Genomic DNA, 15,370 nt, shown 5'->3' with positions numbered 1-15,370 from the left:
CTCGGGTTCACTCCTGGGTGCTGATCGTTGTGCGGGTTTGGACAATCGAACTGTGACGCGCGTCTACAGCACAACATCCTAGTGTGTTCATTGCTCTCAAAAAGCTTGTGCCCCACCTCTTTCCCCCTCTCTTCCCACCTGACTCCTGGCATTCGTGGACCTTTCCACCGTCTCCACAGTTTTGCCTTTCCCAGAATGTCATCGAGGTGGAATCACACCGTGTGTAGCCTTTTCGGATTGATCCCTCTAGCAGTGGGCATTCAAGCTTCCTCCGTGTCATTCATGGCTTGGTAGCTCACGTCTTTTTAGAGCTGAAAAACATCCCATTGTCTGCCTGTGTTGCAGCTTTTTTCTCTACCTGCTGAAGGACATCTTGGTTGCTTCTGAGTTTGTGCAGTTGTGGGTAAAGCTGCCATAAACATCTGTGTGCAGGTTTCTGTGTGGACGTAGCTTTCAACTTGGAGCACAGTGGCTGAATTGTATGGTTATGAGCACGTAGGTAACTTGCCAAACTGTCGTTGAGAGCAGCTCTACTGTTTGGCTCTCCCACCGGCAATGAATGGGCGTTCCGGTTGCTCCACATCCTCACCAGCTTTGGAGATTTCAGCCATTCTAACGGGCGTGTACTGCTTTCTCACTGTTATTTGAGTCTGCATTCCTCTAATGACGGATTCCGCGGAACACCTTTTTATATGCTTACTTGCCATCCATTTCTCTTCTCTGGTGAGGTCTCTGTTCAGACCTCTGGCCTTGGTTTTCCTCGGCTTGTTCGATTTTTTAATCCTGGGTTTTTAGGAACTCGTTGTATATTTTGGATAGCAGAACTTTATGTGTCGTTTGCAAATATTTTCTCCCTGGCTGTGGCTTATCTTCTCGTCTCTCCACAGTGTCTTTCACAGAAGTTTTTTTTTTTTTTTTTAAATTTTAATGAAGTTTAGCCTATCGGTTTCTTTCTTTTGTGGATCGTGCCTTTGGCGTTGAATTTTAAAAAGGAGTTGTGAAAGACTCTGCCAAAAGAACTGTTAGAATAAATGAATTCAGTAAAGTCACAGGGTATAAAATCAGCGTACAGAAACCGGTTGCATTTCTATACACGAATAAAGGACTATCAGAAAGGCATATTTAAGAAAAGACAATCTATAATTTCTGTTTTCTAACACTGGCAAAAACTGCAGGGAAACCCTGAGTCTAATGGCATTTAGAATCTGATCTTCCCGTGAGACACTGATGATATAAAACCATGTGGTAGGGTCACTGCGGGGTTTTCGTGCCCATTTAAAAATGGAAACTTGGAAACCTCAGATACAGTCATGCTTGGTGCCTATCAACAGGTGCCAAAGTCTATATTGGAAAGAGTTCTGGGACATTGATTGTTTCACCTCCAAGTCTCAGTTTCTTTATCTTTAAAATGGGGATTAAATTTCCCACTTTGTGGGATGTTGGAATTATTCATGACAACATATATACAAAGTACCCTGCTCATCATCATGTTGCAGGAATTCTCTGCCTTAGTGCCCCGGGTTCTTGGTCCCACCACTTTGAAGAATGAAGAGGTAGACCAGATGAAGGGTTGGGTAGCAAAGCAAAGTTTATTGGTCAAGAATATAAAGCTCCTGGAGAGGAAGGGGGCCCTAGAGGGTTGCCCCCAGAGTTTCTAAGTTAAGGGTTTTGTATGAGCTCTTTTGCGGAACTTTCTTAAGCCATCAGGGTGTGCTGAGTCATGTCAAACCGGGCTTTGGTCATGGACTGGTCAGCCTATTAAGTTAATGTCAACGTGTGGTCTTTTTGCTGACATCAGTGGGGGGGGGGCGGGCAGGGGCGGCTCATGTCTCAACTGCCCCTGCTTGTGATATTGACAAATGCTTTTTGGTGCATTGCCTCATTTTAGGACATTCTGCAGCAGTCAGTTCTGCAAAGGCTGTGAAGCAGAATGCTGGTGCGGTCCTGTCTACGCTGCAGAATAGGATGTTAGTGCTGTTTCATTGTAGATGTCCTGACGCCATATTGTCTTGCTGGGGACCCTGGCCTTGACTCCCGAACTGTCCAACTCACTCCTAACAATTAGGGCTCGGGATGGGTCTTGTTATTTGTAGGGTTATTAGCATGCTTTCAAGTACTTAATTCTGTCTCCTTGTGACTCTGACACTCCCTCTGGCAAAGAAGTTACGGATGAAATTCTAGCTTCCAATTTGCTACCAAAGAGTCACTAGGCACAGAGAGAGGACAATGGAAGAAAAGGAAACAATTTCTCTCATGCTAGTGGCCAGGCGCTGTGCAAGAGGTGGGTCTCGTGCTGGGAACAGGGGAGGGACTGAGTCCGCAGAGCGAGCGGTGCCAGGCCTCAGTGCTGCCTCGGGAGCCGGCGAGAGGTCTGCCACCAGAGCCCATGCCCCTTCATTTCAGAGCTATTTTCTTCTTTTTTTAATTTTTATTTACTTAGAGCTATTTCTGGAAGGAGGCTATGCTTCTGCTGCACTTGGCTAACTCCCCTGCGAGCCCAGAGATGCAGCTAAGGCACTGTCGGCACAGAACTCGGTAGGAAGAGCAGAGGGACCGTCGTTACTGGTCTGACGCTTGGCGCTCAGTCGTCTTAAGGCTGATCAGGCTGAAATGAACCAACAGGGAAATGAAGACACTTCAGAGCGGACTGCTCTCCAGACACCGTCTACTTTAAAAATGTTTTTATTGAATATTAAACAGTTACAAGTACTGTTAGACATTTAGCCAAAGCACAATTACAGGTTAAATATAATCATAAAGATGTCTTAAATAGAAACCCACCACGCAGGCAGGTGAAGTTCCTTGACGCCCTCTTTTGGAAAGCAGAAGGCGTTGGAAAAAAGGTCTTCCATTCCACGTGAAAGACCGTGATGACTAGAAGGATTTACATGCTGTGAGCGATTTCCCATGACCAAATTGATAGGGTTGCCAGATTTAGTAAAACGAAATAAAACAAAGCAAAAAGCCAGGATGCGGAGTTAAATCTGAATTTCAGATAAATAACTTTTTTTTTTAACCGTAAATATACGTCAAATAATGCATGAAACATACTTAAGCTAACAAACTATTTATCCAAAATTCAAATATAACTGGGTGCCTTGTATTTTATCTGGCAATCCTACAGACAGACAAATGCAAAAAAACAAAGAGAGGGGATTGGAACCCCCTGCCACTGGTGGGTCACACAGAGACTAAAAATAAAAACAACACCGATAATGAACCAAAGAGTCGCTATGATGGTTACTCACACAGACAACACCACAATGGGAAAATAACGATTACTACTCCAAAGGCTGTTGCCAGGAAACATTCTAGATTTCCTCAAAGGTGGTTTTGTAAATGTTTTTGAGAAACCTTGTAGATGAAAGTACCTTTTCAGTTTGTAGCTATCAAAGACAAATACAACTACCACAAAGACCAATGAGCTCGAAACAATGGAAGCAGAAGCAGGTATTATATGCACATGAAGAGAGTTTAAATATTCTGTGTAATGAATACAATGGTTAAGGGTCAAGGTCATCTTCTGGGTCGAGGCTATTAGCCTCCAAGATTTTGGTTCCGTTTGTACTGTTGTGTTTTCTAGCTTCTCATCCTGAACCTTGGGGAGGGGCGTGGGCGTGTGTGTGAGACACCCCACTACCAGAGTTTAACTGCATTTCTTTGCAAACCCTCTGAATCAACAAAGGGTTTTCAGGGCTGCCTGCAGAAATGCGGAGACAGGTAAAAAGTAGCAAAACAATCTGAATCGCAGAACATTAGAAATCTGCTGGAAAAGAGGAGTGATAGGGCAGCTGTAAAAACTGTAGAGCAGAATAGAAAACGTGAATGAAGGAAAAGTCCAAATGCAATCATCCGGGCGGTGTGAATCCTATTTCAAAGGAGGCAGGGCCCTCTGCCAGATGTAGAAAACCGGTCACAGGTCACACCATGAACGGATTTGGTCTCACAGGGTATAAAACCCGGAGCTTCCTACTGCCTTGCACTCAGAACCACGGCTTGTAATTTAAAATGATTAAGAAACAGCTTGGGCAACACGGAGACCCCACATGGTATCTTCCTGAGATGCTGCTGTGTTCCCCACACACAACACTGACCATGGAAATCTTGCTAGCATTTTTTTAAACCAGAATATCTGGTAGCTGAAGAATTTCGGACATAGAGAAATCGGGAGAGATTGATTAGATCTGCTCTGTGGCATGTAAGGAAGCATTACTTATGAAACAGACCCTCATCAAATCAGCCTCACGGGTGTGACCTACGTAGAGACACACCTGACTCATGGACACCTTTCAAACACTAAGAAATGGAATTACAAGTTTTTATTTATTAGGCTATAAAAGGTTAAAAAGTTTCTGCCATAGTTAAGGCTTTCTTAAGAAGAAACATTTAATTGTCTATTAATTTCAGAATGTACAAGGTATCTGAAGACGCTTTACTTTTTAGGGTGGTTTTTTAAAAAAGCATTTCCTGGTCATATGCTAAAGTGTCCAACCAAAGCTCAAATATTATCTTCACAATTAACTTTATTTTCATTTTCCTGTCACTGATTTGACATTGGACAAGTTTAAGTTTCGTCTTTTCAGTGAAATTTCTGACACGTGAAACCCTGTGTTTCTGTCAGTTTTGAGTGTTCCTGAACGACCGAAGTCTACAGCTCTATGGAAGGTAACTGCCCGACAAATGTCACAGCAAGAAGGCTGCTCATCGCACATTACCCTACGAGTGGGTTTTGGCCACAATGGTGGCAAGGTGCTTGGAAACACACACCATTTCTGTTTGCAAGGCTGTTGGCGGGAATCCGAAGAGCACACGTGTTCAGGAGGAGGGGGTGAGCGATGGCCAATAACCCTTGTGCATCTGGCAGATGAGCTGATATAAAGAAAAACCTAGGCGACTTATTGCATTCTATTGCTCTTCGAGCGTACACCGAAGTGTTATTTTTTGTAAAAAGACTATAATAATAGACTATGAATCTATATTACTTTATTTGCCCTATTCAGGCATTTCTCTGTATATATCAATGCACTTTGCTATTTTGAGAGCAAAGGGAAATTAGTCTAGCCGCTGACATCAAGGTCAAGAAGCACAAGGATGCTGTCATGAAAACATCCTAGTGTTATTTATTCTATTTATGTTACTGGAAAGCTAGAAATTCCAGATTCCAAGAAGGAAAAGGTAAGAATCCTGGTCGAACTGCTGTTATTTTGCATAGAAGTAAAACTCTGGTTTCCATGCTGTCATTTGTTAACAAATTGGCAGAATCTTCAGAGCAGAGCACATGAGGCCTAATACCCGGTTCTGGTTGTGATATGGAAGCAGAGGTCCAGTCTCCTTTTGCAAGACTCAAGAAGAAAGAAGGAAAATGAATGGGGTCAAAGGTAACTACCGGAGCGAATTGTAATTCCAGACTAGCAACGTGGGGGAAAGGGAAGGAGGCCAAGTACAAGGAGAAAGCGTCCAGCTCAGCGCACTTAACTTACGCTTAATTTATGACTCAAGAACCCAGCTGGCAATACCCAGTAAACTGGAACCACAGGGTCTAGAAGATTTGCGGTAAAGTGGTGGAGGTGTTCAGATTCTCTCTGCGTTTGGTTTGGGAAACACGCTGGCCATTTCAGGGGAGGCCATACTGGAACTCCTCAACGTGCTAGTGCTACTGCATTCACAAGAAATGAAATGGATTTTGGCCTAAGTTAATGCCATGCTTTTATATTCCAAAGGGTTTTTCACACTGCTATAGATGCAAGTTCCAAATGTAATCAACTTTCACTATCTTGTGGGCACTCACGATGACCTTTGGTTTTCAAGTTTTGAAAAAAATGTATTTGGCTCCTGTGAAAGATCAATTAACCCATTCTCTTTAGCAGATGAATAATATATACACATTCTTTCAATAACTACTATACACTCGAATCATCACAAGACAAGAAGCACTGCAAATGTCTTCCTTACACAGTACCTTTACTCGGCACACAGAACATCAGATACGGAACATCGGCAGTTTGAATACTGCACCACAGTTGAACTTCTCAAGTGTAAGGCTGAAGTTGAAAATACCCATGAATCTAGTTAGTATGATGGAAATGACATAAAACCACAGTCGAATAGTGGCTTATCTTTTTAATAAAGCTATGAAGCTTTGATACCTATCCCATGTTCACCCTCTTACTGAACTAAAAATCACAGCTGTGTTTACCATTTTAAACTATATCTAAGTGGGGAGGCAAGTAATATACACTTTCACAGCTACTGCAAACCACAGATGCCATTCCTTCAACCCACTGTTACACATAGCGAAAAAAAGAAGGGAAGGAGGGAAAAAAAGCTCTCTTAACCAATATGAAACTCCGAAGCTTCGTATGGAATTCTACTGCTATTAAACAAGTAGCCAAGACACAAACACCCAGCTTGGGTCACTAAAACTTCAACAGAAGCAACAACTGAGGCTAATTCTTGATTTCATGTTGAGGACCCATGCAAGATTCTGCTACAAAACTCAAACTAGTTCCCGATGCCTAGTTCTAGCGTTGGACTCAAGCCCAAAAGAAAGCTAAATGTATATTTTAAGAGCCTATTCTAGAATTTTTGCCTGTCACCATTTTATTTTCCTTTAGGAGATTAAATGAGGTCACGGCTTAATCAGCCTGCATTTAAACACAAATTAGTTTTTGGAACCTCAAGTTGAAATCGCAGGTTTGCATCACACTGTTTTTCCTTTTTTTTTTTTTTTAAACCACATTTATGTTCTTTTTGCTTCAAAGCTGAGCAGATGCACAGCGTGTCAAAGTAAATAAATTAATGCGGTCAATCCGCTGTTCAGTTAAGGTGCAAAGGGCCAGTGTGAGGTGTGCAATGGATCATCTTTCAAAAGCGACAATGTGCGCCGGGCAGATGTTGATTACAACACGCGAAACAGAGTGGCAACTTCCTGAAGAAACAGTAGAGTATTTCTCCACCTTCCTTTACAAAAATAACTGAGAGAGCTTTGGTTTCCGTTTTTGTTCTCCTTGTCTGTTAAGAGATTTGAATAAATGGTATGAAAATGCAGAGCCGGGACCTACAGAAACTATTCGAAGCACCTCACTCCAAGTAACCCCCAAATCTGGAGAAGACATGAAGCTCTCGCACACCTACTTCCTAGAGAGGATGTGAATCCTAGCTTTCGACATTGGAGAAACAATAAAGATTATCGTGACTCTCATGAAGTACGAAAATTCCACTGAATTTGGCAATAAGGCAGCTAATGTCGGGGGCGACGACATGGTAGTCAGGCGGAAGCGCAGAGGACGACTTTTCGAGCCGGCCCTGCGATCCTTCCCTGCTGCGGCCTCCGGGAACCACGTGCTCCCTGCTCGTCTGGGCGCTGCTCCCCCCGCCCCAACCCTCCCCCGGTGTGGCGGTTTCATGAGCCCTGGGCCGGTCACTCCAACCTTTCCCTCCAGGGTCTCCGGCACTGGCCTGAATGCCTCCAGGGCAGGCTGTGATGGGGAACAGCAAGGGGCCCTTAGCGGCTTCGACTTCTCTGAACTCGGGGAGCTCCTCGGTCAGGCCGACCTTTGTGCCTTTCCCTGGGAAGACCGGCCAGTTCATAAAAGGAAGCTAAAACGTGATGGTTTCCTTCCTGTCCCAATTTACAATGATAAGAAGTACGGATGCAAAAGAAATCCAAGTGAAAACTAAGGGGAAACTAAGTCTTGCTCATCCAGAAGCTTCGGTTGAATTGCTAATGATTTTAGTCAGTGTGACTGTGCAAAATATCCTCAATAAGGCTCTGGCTCATTTTCAAAGTAAACAAACAAATTAAAAAAAATGAAAAGAAGAAAAGATAAAAAAAAGACAATGATGCATGTTTAGAAAAAACTAAAAATGAGCCTATCATATGTATACATTTTTTACATACACGTGCCATATGGAACAAAGCAAATGTAGTGTGTGAAGTGTGAAATTTGGGAAAGTATTGGTTATGGGTTTTTTTTTACCCCCCCATTTCCAAGCCTAGATTAAAGCAATCTTGTTTTGGAAATGGACGGCTGCAACGCAAATGAGCCTGAGATATGGTAAAAGGCCGCCCCTGTAAACATTTCCTCCAAGAGAACAGTAGCAGTGGAGTACGGGTCAGTTACTCATACTCTTCATCACTATCGCCATGCTTTGTCAAAGACAGCTTCTTTCTAGGCTGTCTGGGATTTACGGAATATTGATTTTGTTGGCAACAATCCACTGTAATCCAGTCCCAAGTTCAAATCCGCTGTGGCCTTTCCCCGTGGGCGTTCACTAGGTCTTCTGCTCGGCGGCTGTGGCGCTCTGAGCGGGAGCTTCCGGCTTCATGATCTGGTACGTGATGAGATACTCAGGGTACGCCTGCAAAGGGCCGGAAGAGAAACGAGTCACTCCTTTGGCAGTACAGTATTCAGCGGGCGTCTCAGAGGCTGCTGGTCCCCATTAGTGTTCTACACGCGCCCCAGAGCCCATGAAGGCCGGCCATCGACAGGTGCCTGAACAACACACACATGCCAGACAGACCTACGTACTGCCTAGAAATGTGTCTAGACCCTGTCATCCGGAGAACTGCTGTAAGGCGGTTTCCACTCTGAGCGCCCTTTAGTGGTGCGTTCATCCTTCATGCACATGCCGTGGCTGGGAAAACTAAGGCAGGAGAAAGTCTCTCTCTTTTCCACCTCACTTGACACTGCTGTCACATAGCATATGTTCAATAAAAGTGTGGTGAAGGAAAGAGTAATTTGGCTGAACTGATTTCAAATTAATTACTCCCAAATATAATCCACTGAGCTAGAAGAGGGAAGGGTGAGGCCTGGTGAGTCACCAGTAACTTGGAACTGTTTGGAGATCATTTTTAAAAGGTGACTAATAAGGGCACCTGGGTGGCTCAGTGGGTTAAGCCTCTGCCTTAGACTTGGGTCATGATCTCAGGGTCCTGGGATCCAGTCCCACATTGGGCTCTCTGCTCAGGGGGGAGCCTGCTTCCTCCTCTCTCTCTGCCTGCCTCTCTGTCTACTTGTGATCTCTCTGTCAAATAAATAAAATATTTAAAAATAAATAAATAAAAGGTGACCAATAAAAGGCAATTTTCACAGGTAACATAATGGTTCAGAATGAGACTTGCCACCCCATTTATTCTCTTTCTCTCTGGCCTCTTTTTCTTAAAGTATGTAAAATGAAAGGCTCTGTATCTGGAAAGGAAAGACCGTCTCTTAGAGGAGATCACTACCAAGGCAATTGGGTGGAGGGCCAAAACAAAAAAACAAAAAAACGAAAAAACAACCCTTAAAACTATGTATGTTACATAAGAATTCTTCAACCCTAAATCTAATATAATGATACAACTAAAGGGAGCATTTCAGAGTGCTCTATGGCTGAAAACTAGTATTCTTTAGTGAGGTAAGTGTTTTAGGGCCCCAAAAGAATTTGCTGAATGATGACTTATAAATTACTTGCTTAGGGATATGGAGTAAGATAATAAAAAGAATAAAGGATAAAAAAAAACTGGACTTTAAAAAGATACATGAACAACTATGTTCACTGCAGCATTATTTACAGTAGCTAGGATAGAAGCAACCTAAGTGTCCGTTGACAGAAGAATGGCTAAAGAAGGTGTGAGGTATATATATATATACACACACACACACACACACACACACAACACAGAGTATTACTCAGCCATTAAAAAGAGATCTTGCCATTTGTGACAATGTGGATGACCTAGAGGGTATTTGTTAAGTGAAGTGAGTCAGACAGAGAAAGACAAATACCTTAAGACTTAACTTATATTTTACAAAACAAACAACAAAATACTAGTAAACTGAATCTAACGATACATTTAAAAAGTCATTCATCACCATCAAGTGGGAAGTACTCCTGGCTTACAGGGATGGTTCAGTATTTGCAAAACAACCAACATGAGACATCACATCAGTAAGAGAAAGGATAAAAACCAGATGGTCATTTCAATAGATGTAGAAAAGTCGTCTGACAAAGTACAACACCCATTTATGATAAAAACTCTCAACAAAGTAGGTTTAGAGGAACATACCTTAACACAGGTATGGCATAATAAGAATCCAGTATAATGTAAGTTACTACTATAACATTATTATTATGATGATTCATTAAGGAGAAGTCCCTTCTGAGGGGGCTCAGCAGGAATACAAAGGACAAAAGTGTTAATTACACATTATCATTTTATGTTGGTATACTACTTTAATATAAAGCTATCATTCATATTCCAATGTTCTCAGTCGATTTAATAATGTTTCTCTTCCAATACCAGATCCAACTGGGGGCAGGACCTTAAGTTAGTTGTCCTGTCTCTTGGGTTTCATTGAATCTGGAGTTTTTAAAGTCTTTCTCTGCCTTTTATCATATGGACATTTCTGAAGAATCCAGCCTTCCCACATTTTTTTTTAATAGAACATTCCTCACTTTGATTAGAACAAGGTTATACATTCTTGGCTGCAATGTTGCATAGACAATGGTGAACTCTTCTCCGAGTATCATATCTGAGGCACACTCTATTTGTATCTGTCCCTTATTGGTGATGTTATTTTTGATCATCTGGTCAAGGCACTGCCCCTTTTCTCCAATGTATAATTACTGTTTTCTTCTCCTTTGTAGTTCATAAGACCAAACAAATTCCTTTTATTTATAATCAAAATTGTCTACTAGTTTAAGCATCCACTTATGATTCTTGTCACAATGGTCCCAAGATGATGATTTTCCAAATCTAGTACTCCTCCACATCTACTCATCTCCCCTTGGCTTTCCGCTACAAGCAAAAGCCTTCCTTGCCCCTTCATTTATCTATTTATCTACTTGTTATCACTACAGAATCATGGACTCCTTTTTTTTTCTCAGAGGCTTAAAATTTATTACTATATTTATTTTGGTAATCAAAGTGTTCCAGATTTGGCCGGTGGGCTGGCTCTGTGTCCTTGTGACATGCCCCCCACACAACTTTGAGTACTTCATTACTTCCAGGATGTTCCAGGCTCACCTTGCTCCTATTCTGCTCTAGCCCTGGAATTAGCTGTTTCTTCAAAGAGCCTGGGTTCCTTTTGGTAGGGAATGGTATTAGAGACCAAGATCTAGGTCTAGGTGTGCTCACTGCTTTTGAGGTCTCCTTGCTTTCAGGAGACAGTGCAAAGAAATATATGCATATCTATGCTCATATACATACATGTACCTATATATACACTTACACACATCCCTGTACATACATATAAGTACACAAACATACATACATGTATGAGAAATGAGTTTCTATCAGTATCTCCAACTTCAGTCCATCTCTACAGTTATTCTCACCATCCCCGCATTATAGATTTGTATACCCCTTCTTTTACCATGAGAATCCCAGCTTCCAAATCAAACATCAACACATTTACTCATTTGCTCAATCCTACAACACACCTAAAGGAGTTTCATTGCTTTGCCCATACCATCACCATCAACACATCTAGTAAATGAAGTTCAGGATTTATGTGTCTTTCCTATGGCTACTCCATACCTTACCTGGCCAGGACTGATGGCATGTAATAAAATATTGTTTTCCTACGTTACTTGTACTTAATTAATTCCTGCTTTCTCTCCCCCCCACCCCAATTTTCCATCAGTGTAGTTAAGGTAACCATTTGAAATTCGATTAAATTCAGACAAACTGATCTTTGTTTTTAGTCAAATCAACAGGCATTTAGCAGTACTGTGAGAGTTAAGGGCTGGGTTAGAAAATGATAGAAAGTTTTCCTGCTTGTTGACAGTTTTACTTTGGAGCCTACACAGTGGGCGAAACTGAATGCACTACAGCTTCACCACTCGGAAAGCTATTGTTCTGTGTTAAGTGCCACAGTCAGAAATACTGAGAGTGAACTCACATGACCAGCCTGTAGCACGTACATCCATAAAGAAAAGCTGCTCTCTGTGCTGACATGTTCAGCAGCTCAGTTATGCTGATCTGATGGGCACCGTACCTGCTCGCCTCTGTAGATGACATATTCGGCGTATGCCAGCCCGTTCACACTTGGTCTCCCGATCACTGAGTGATGTCCTGGAGGGGCATGAGCCATTTTCATGGTGCTGAACTGCAGAAAGGATTTTCCAAGGGTCACCCTACAGAAAAGCATTTGCCTAAAGGAAAAAGGAAAGCAATGCTTTGAAGGAAGCATTAAATCTTAGAGTGACGGAACTCTTAGGTGTGGTAATTTTCGAAAACAAATATTTAACACAAGGCAAGTTAACTTAAAATGTCACTTTCGCATTTGAGTAGGGATGGATGGGATGGAATTTGATATCCTGGTTTACCACAAGCAGCAGACTCAATAGTTAAAGTAGGTTTGGTGTGGTTATAGAATCAATGACAGAAAACACCCAGCAAGTTCTGACTAGTCGAAAAAGAGGAATCCTAGCAAAAATGGAGTTCTTGTGAGGATGAACCAGGGCGGGGAGGGCAGGAGGACTGAAGCAAATACACAGAAGGCAGCACCATTTGAAATCAAGATGGGGTTTACTCATTATGAAGAAGTAAAAACCAGGGTGAGATAAATAATAATAAAAGTGGATCATACACCAAAGTGCTTAGTTTAAATGTATGGCTGGAAATCATCCTACCTGGGTGAAACACCAATTGGGAAAGATGTTGACTATTACACAGGACAAGAGATGCTGATTGGAAAGAAAGTGCATTATATAAACTAACCCTAGTTTGCAACCTATTTTTGTAAATAAAATTTTATTGGAATGCAGCCAAACACTCATACACGTGTCCTCTGCAGCTGCTTCTGCACTACGAGGGCTGAGGTCAATCACTGTGACAGGGATCATATGGCCTGTAAAGCCTAAAATATTAGGTAGCCCTTTAAAATCAAAGTTTGTAAGCCTTGAATATAAACCACAAATGTTTTAACTACTCAGTGAGATTGATCATACTGTTAAATGGGTAAAATAGTTATTATTCAAACAGTTTGTTTTTAGTAATAGAGCATGATCTTTGCATTGTAACTAACCAGAGATACTACTCTGAGTCAAATCGTGCCAGACCCAGCATTAACTGGGTCCTGCCTGGGCGGGCTTTTCCAGCACAATATTCCTAATGAACCTGCGGGGCGCTGGCCTCGTGTCAGCGGCTTTCTCTTGGAGGTCCCCACGGAAAAGGTTTTTTGTTTTTTGTTTTTTTGAGAAAGAGAGAGAGAGAGCAAGAGCACGCACATGGAAGCAGGGGAAGAAGGGGGAGCAGAGAACATCTTAAGCAGGCTCCGTGCACACACCGGGTCAGAGACCATGACCTGAGCGGAAATGAAGAGTTGGATGCTGGACCCCCAGAGCCGCCCAGGCGCCCCAGCCCGACTGCGACAGAGGGAGGTGCCCGAGCTCCATCTCCACGTCACGGCAGCACGGCGGTGTCACTGGACTCTGCCCGCTCAGTCTGCTCGGCCCACTGCCATGGCTGCTCCATGTATCACACAGACAGGCCCTTGCCTCCTGCCCCAGCCCCCACCCCCATCGCTGCGGGGGCAGGAGAAGACGCAGGCCCGGCCCGTGAAGCTGCGGGCAGCAGACGGGCCGGTGGAGAGCACCGGCTCCAGCCCGCTCCCTGGCCAGCCCTGGGCGTCATGCTGCGTTCTGCAGACACAACAGCCCCATGTGGGGGGACAGCAGTGCCCTGTGGAGCAAATGGTGATCCGTGCCAGACAGGAGCCGGCCGGTGAATTCAGCTCTGGTCTCCCACAGTGTACTAGAGTTCACACAGCCTCTGTGAAGGTGAAGTCTCACGGACTGAGCCACAGACCACACTTGTTACGAAACAGGCCAACGCACGGACGCATGTCCCTGTCTTCGCTCCGCCTCCTTCTCTGCTTTATTTCTCTCTGCGCCGTCACTCCAGCTTCTCCAGTATTGCACTTGCCAAGAAAGTGCTAGCACATAAGCTCTTGCTTCAGGCTCTGCTTCCTAGGAAATCCTGACTAAGACACAAACGTATGTGTCTAATTGCAGTGGGCAACTGCTCATCTTCATCTAGGTTCACTTTTAGTGCTTATTTAGGATAGGTTTGCAGCAACAAGAGTTTCGGCATGTCACACGTCCATCGGAACTTTTGGGTGCTATTAACCTTACTGAGGCCTTACTAGAGGCCTTACTTAACCTTACAGAGGCCTTACTAGAAAGAAGGTTCCTTCTGGACATACTGCAACCATCCTAGAACTGCTGGTGGCTGTAAGATTTTCATAAAGGAATGGAGAAGAGGAAGTTTTAAGATCAACAACTATAATGAATTTCAAGGCTATCTGGATCTTTTTGGGGTTTCCCCTGGGTTACAAGATCTCTAAGTAACCTTTCCATCTGGTTAATTTAAAGAAAAATACAATCAATTGTAATCTTTGTAATGTACAATTCTTTTGTGTTTTCTCCAGTGGCATGGAAGAGAATGGTATTTTTTTCACTGACTTCAGAGTGATTATTCTCTTATTCTCTTGAATTTAGGTTTTAAAATTCTATTTAAAAGCTAACATTCATCTGCTTACTATTACATCCAAAGTTAATATTCTGAAATTGAACTTTTTAAGGCAAATTATATATCCTGCCTTAAAGTACAGCTAGCAACATCAGAAACAGATTAAAGATTCAACTTGTTTACAGAAGTTGTGCATCTTAGCTTAAAAGTATCTAAAGCTAAAGGTTCTTCAACAGAAATAATTCTCAATCTTTTCTTTTTCTGAATCTGAAGCAAGGCAAGGGAAGCCCAGGGAGAAAGTCAAGATGGAGGGAGTTTCATCGTAACCTGGGACTGGCTGACACGTATCTGGCTTCTGCTAGCGTGGGGATTAGCTCTGTGTCATTTCTCCTGTTAGGGCAGAGGCTGGTCAGCTATTTCTATTCAACCCCAAACCGGTGTGATTCACTCTGAGTCACAACACTGAGGATAAGTGACTTCTGTAGAGCCTGAGGAACGACTGGGGCTCCTGATCTGAGGACAGCAATCCCAAAGGCAAGACACTCACCTATGACATATGTAGCATGACCGATCTTTGTGTGTGGGGCAGCCTGTGCCTCCTCCAATCCCATACACATACTGGTTGCTTTTGGAGGAGTTTTCAGCAAAATAAATCCCGGCACCAAACATTCCTCCTATGTACGCATGTCGCTCATCAAACCCCTTATGAATAATGGCATTAATGAAAGGAGAACCTAAAAACAGAAACACAGAAAGATCAGTGTTTTTGAATACTTCTCCAGAACCTCAATTAGCTACAAACTATTTGCACTTGGCAGGTTAGTATGAAGTTATCAATAATGTGTATATGAACTTGTAAGATGGTCTACCATAGCTAAATTATTTCTCGTACTGGAATCTTAGCAGGGA

At 42.9% G+C, this 15,370-nt stretch overlaps 1 protein-coding gene across 1 annotated transcript in view; it reads right to left on the bottom strand.

The window, feature by feature from the left end:
• Nucleotides 1–2,666: 2,666 nt before the first annotated feature.
• The window catches only part of TNKS (tankyrase), a 206,421-nt gene continuing 193,717 nt past the window's right edge, over nucleotides 2,667–15,370 (bottom strand). The window contains exons 25-27 of the mRNA XM_044225548.1: nucleotides 15,009–15,195; nucleotides 11,985–12,141; nucleotides 2,667–8,361 (exon numbers count right to left, since the gene is read on the bottom strand). Of these exons, the coding sequence (XP_044081483.1) occupies nucleotides 8,275–8,361; nucleotides 11,985–12,141; nucleotides 15,009–15,195 (431 nt within the window). The 3' untranslated portion in view covers nucleotides 2,667–8,274. The remainder of the gene's footprint in view (nucleotides 8,362–11,984; nucleotides 12,142–15,008; nucleotides 15,196–15,370) is intronic.

The sequence above is a fragment of the Neovison vison genome, chromosome 11 (assembly GCF_020171115.1).
Source record: "Neovison vison isolate M4711 chromosome 11, ASM_NN_V1, whole genome shotgun sequence".
In the NCBI taxonomy this organism is placed as follows: domain Eukaryota; kingdom Metazoa; phylum Chordata; class Mammalia; order Carnivora; family Mustelidae; genus Neogale; species Neogale vison.
The sequence above is the reverse complement of the archived record's forward strand: the minus strand, read 5'-3'. Positions and strand labels throughout refer to the sequence as shown.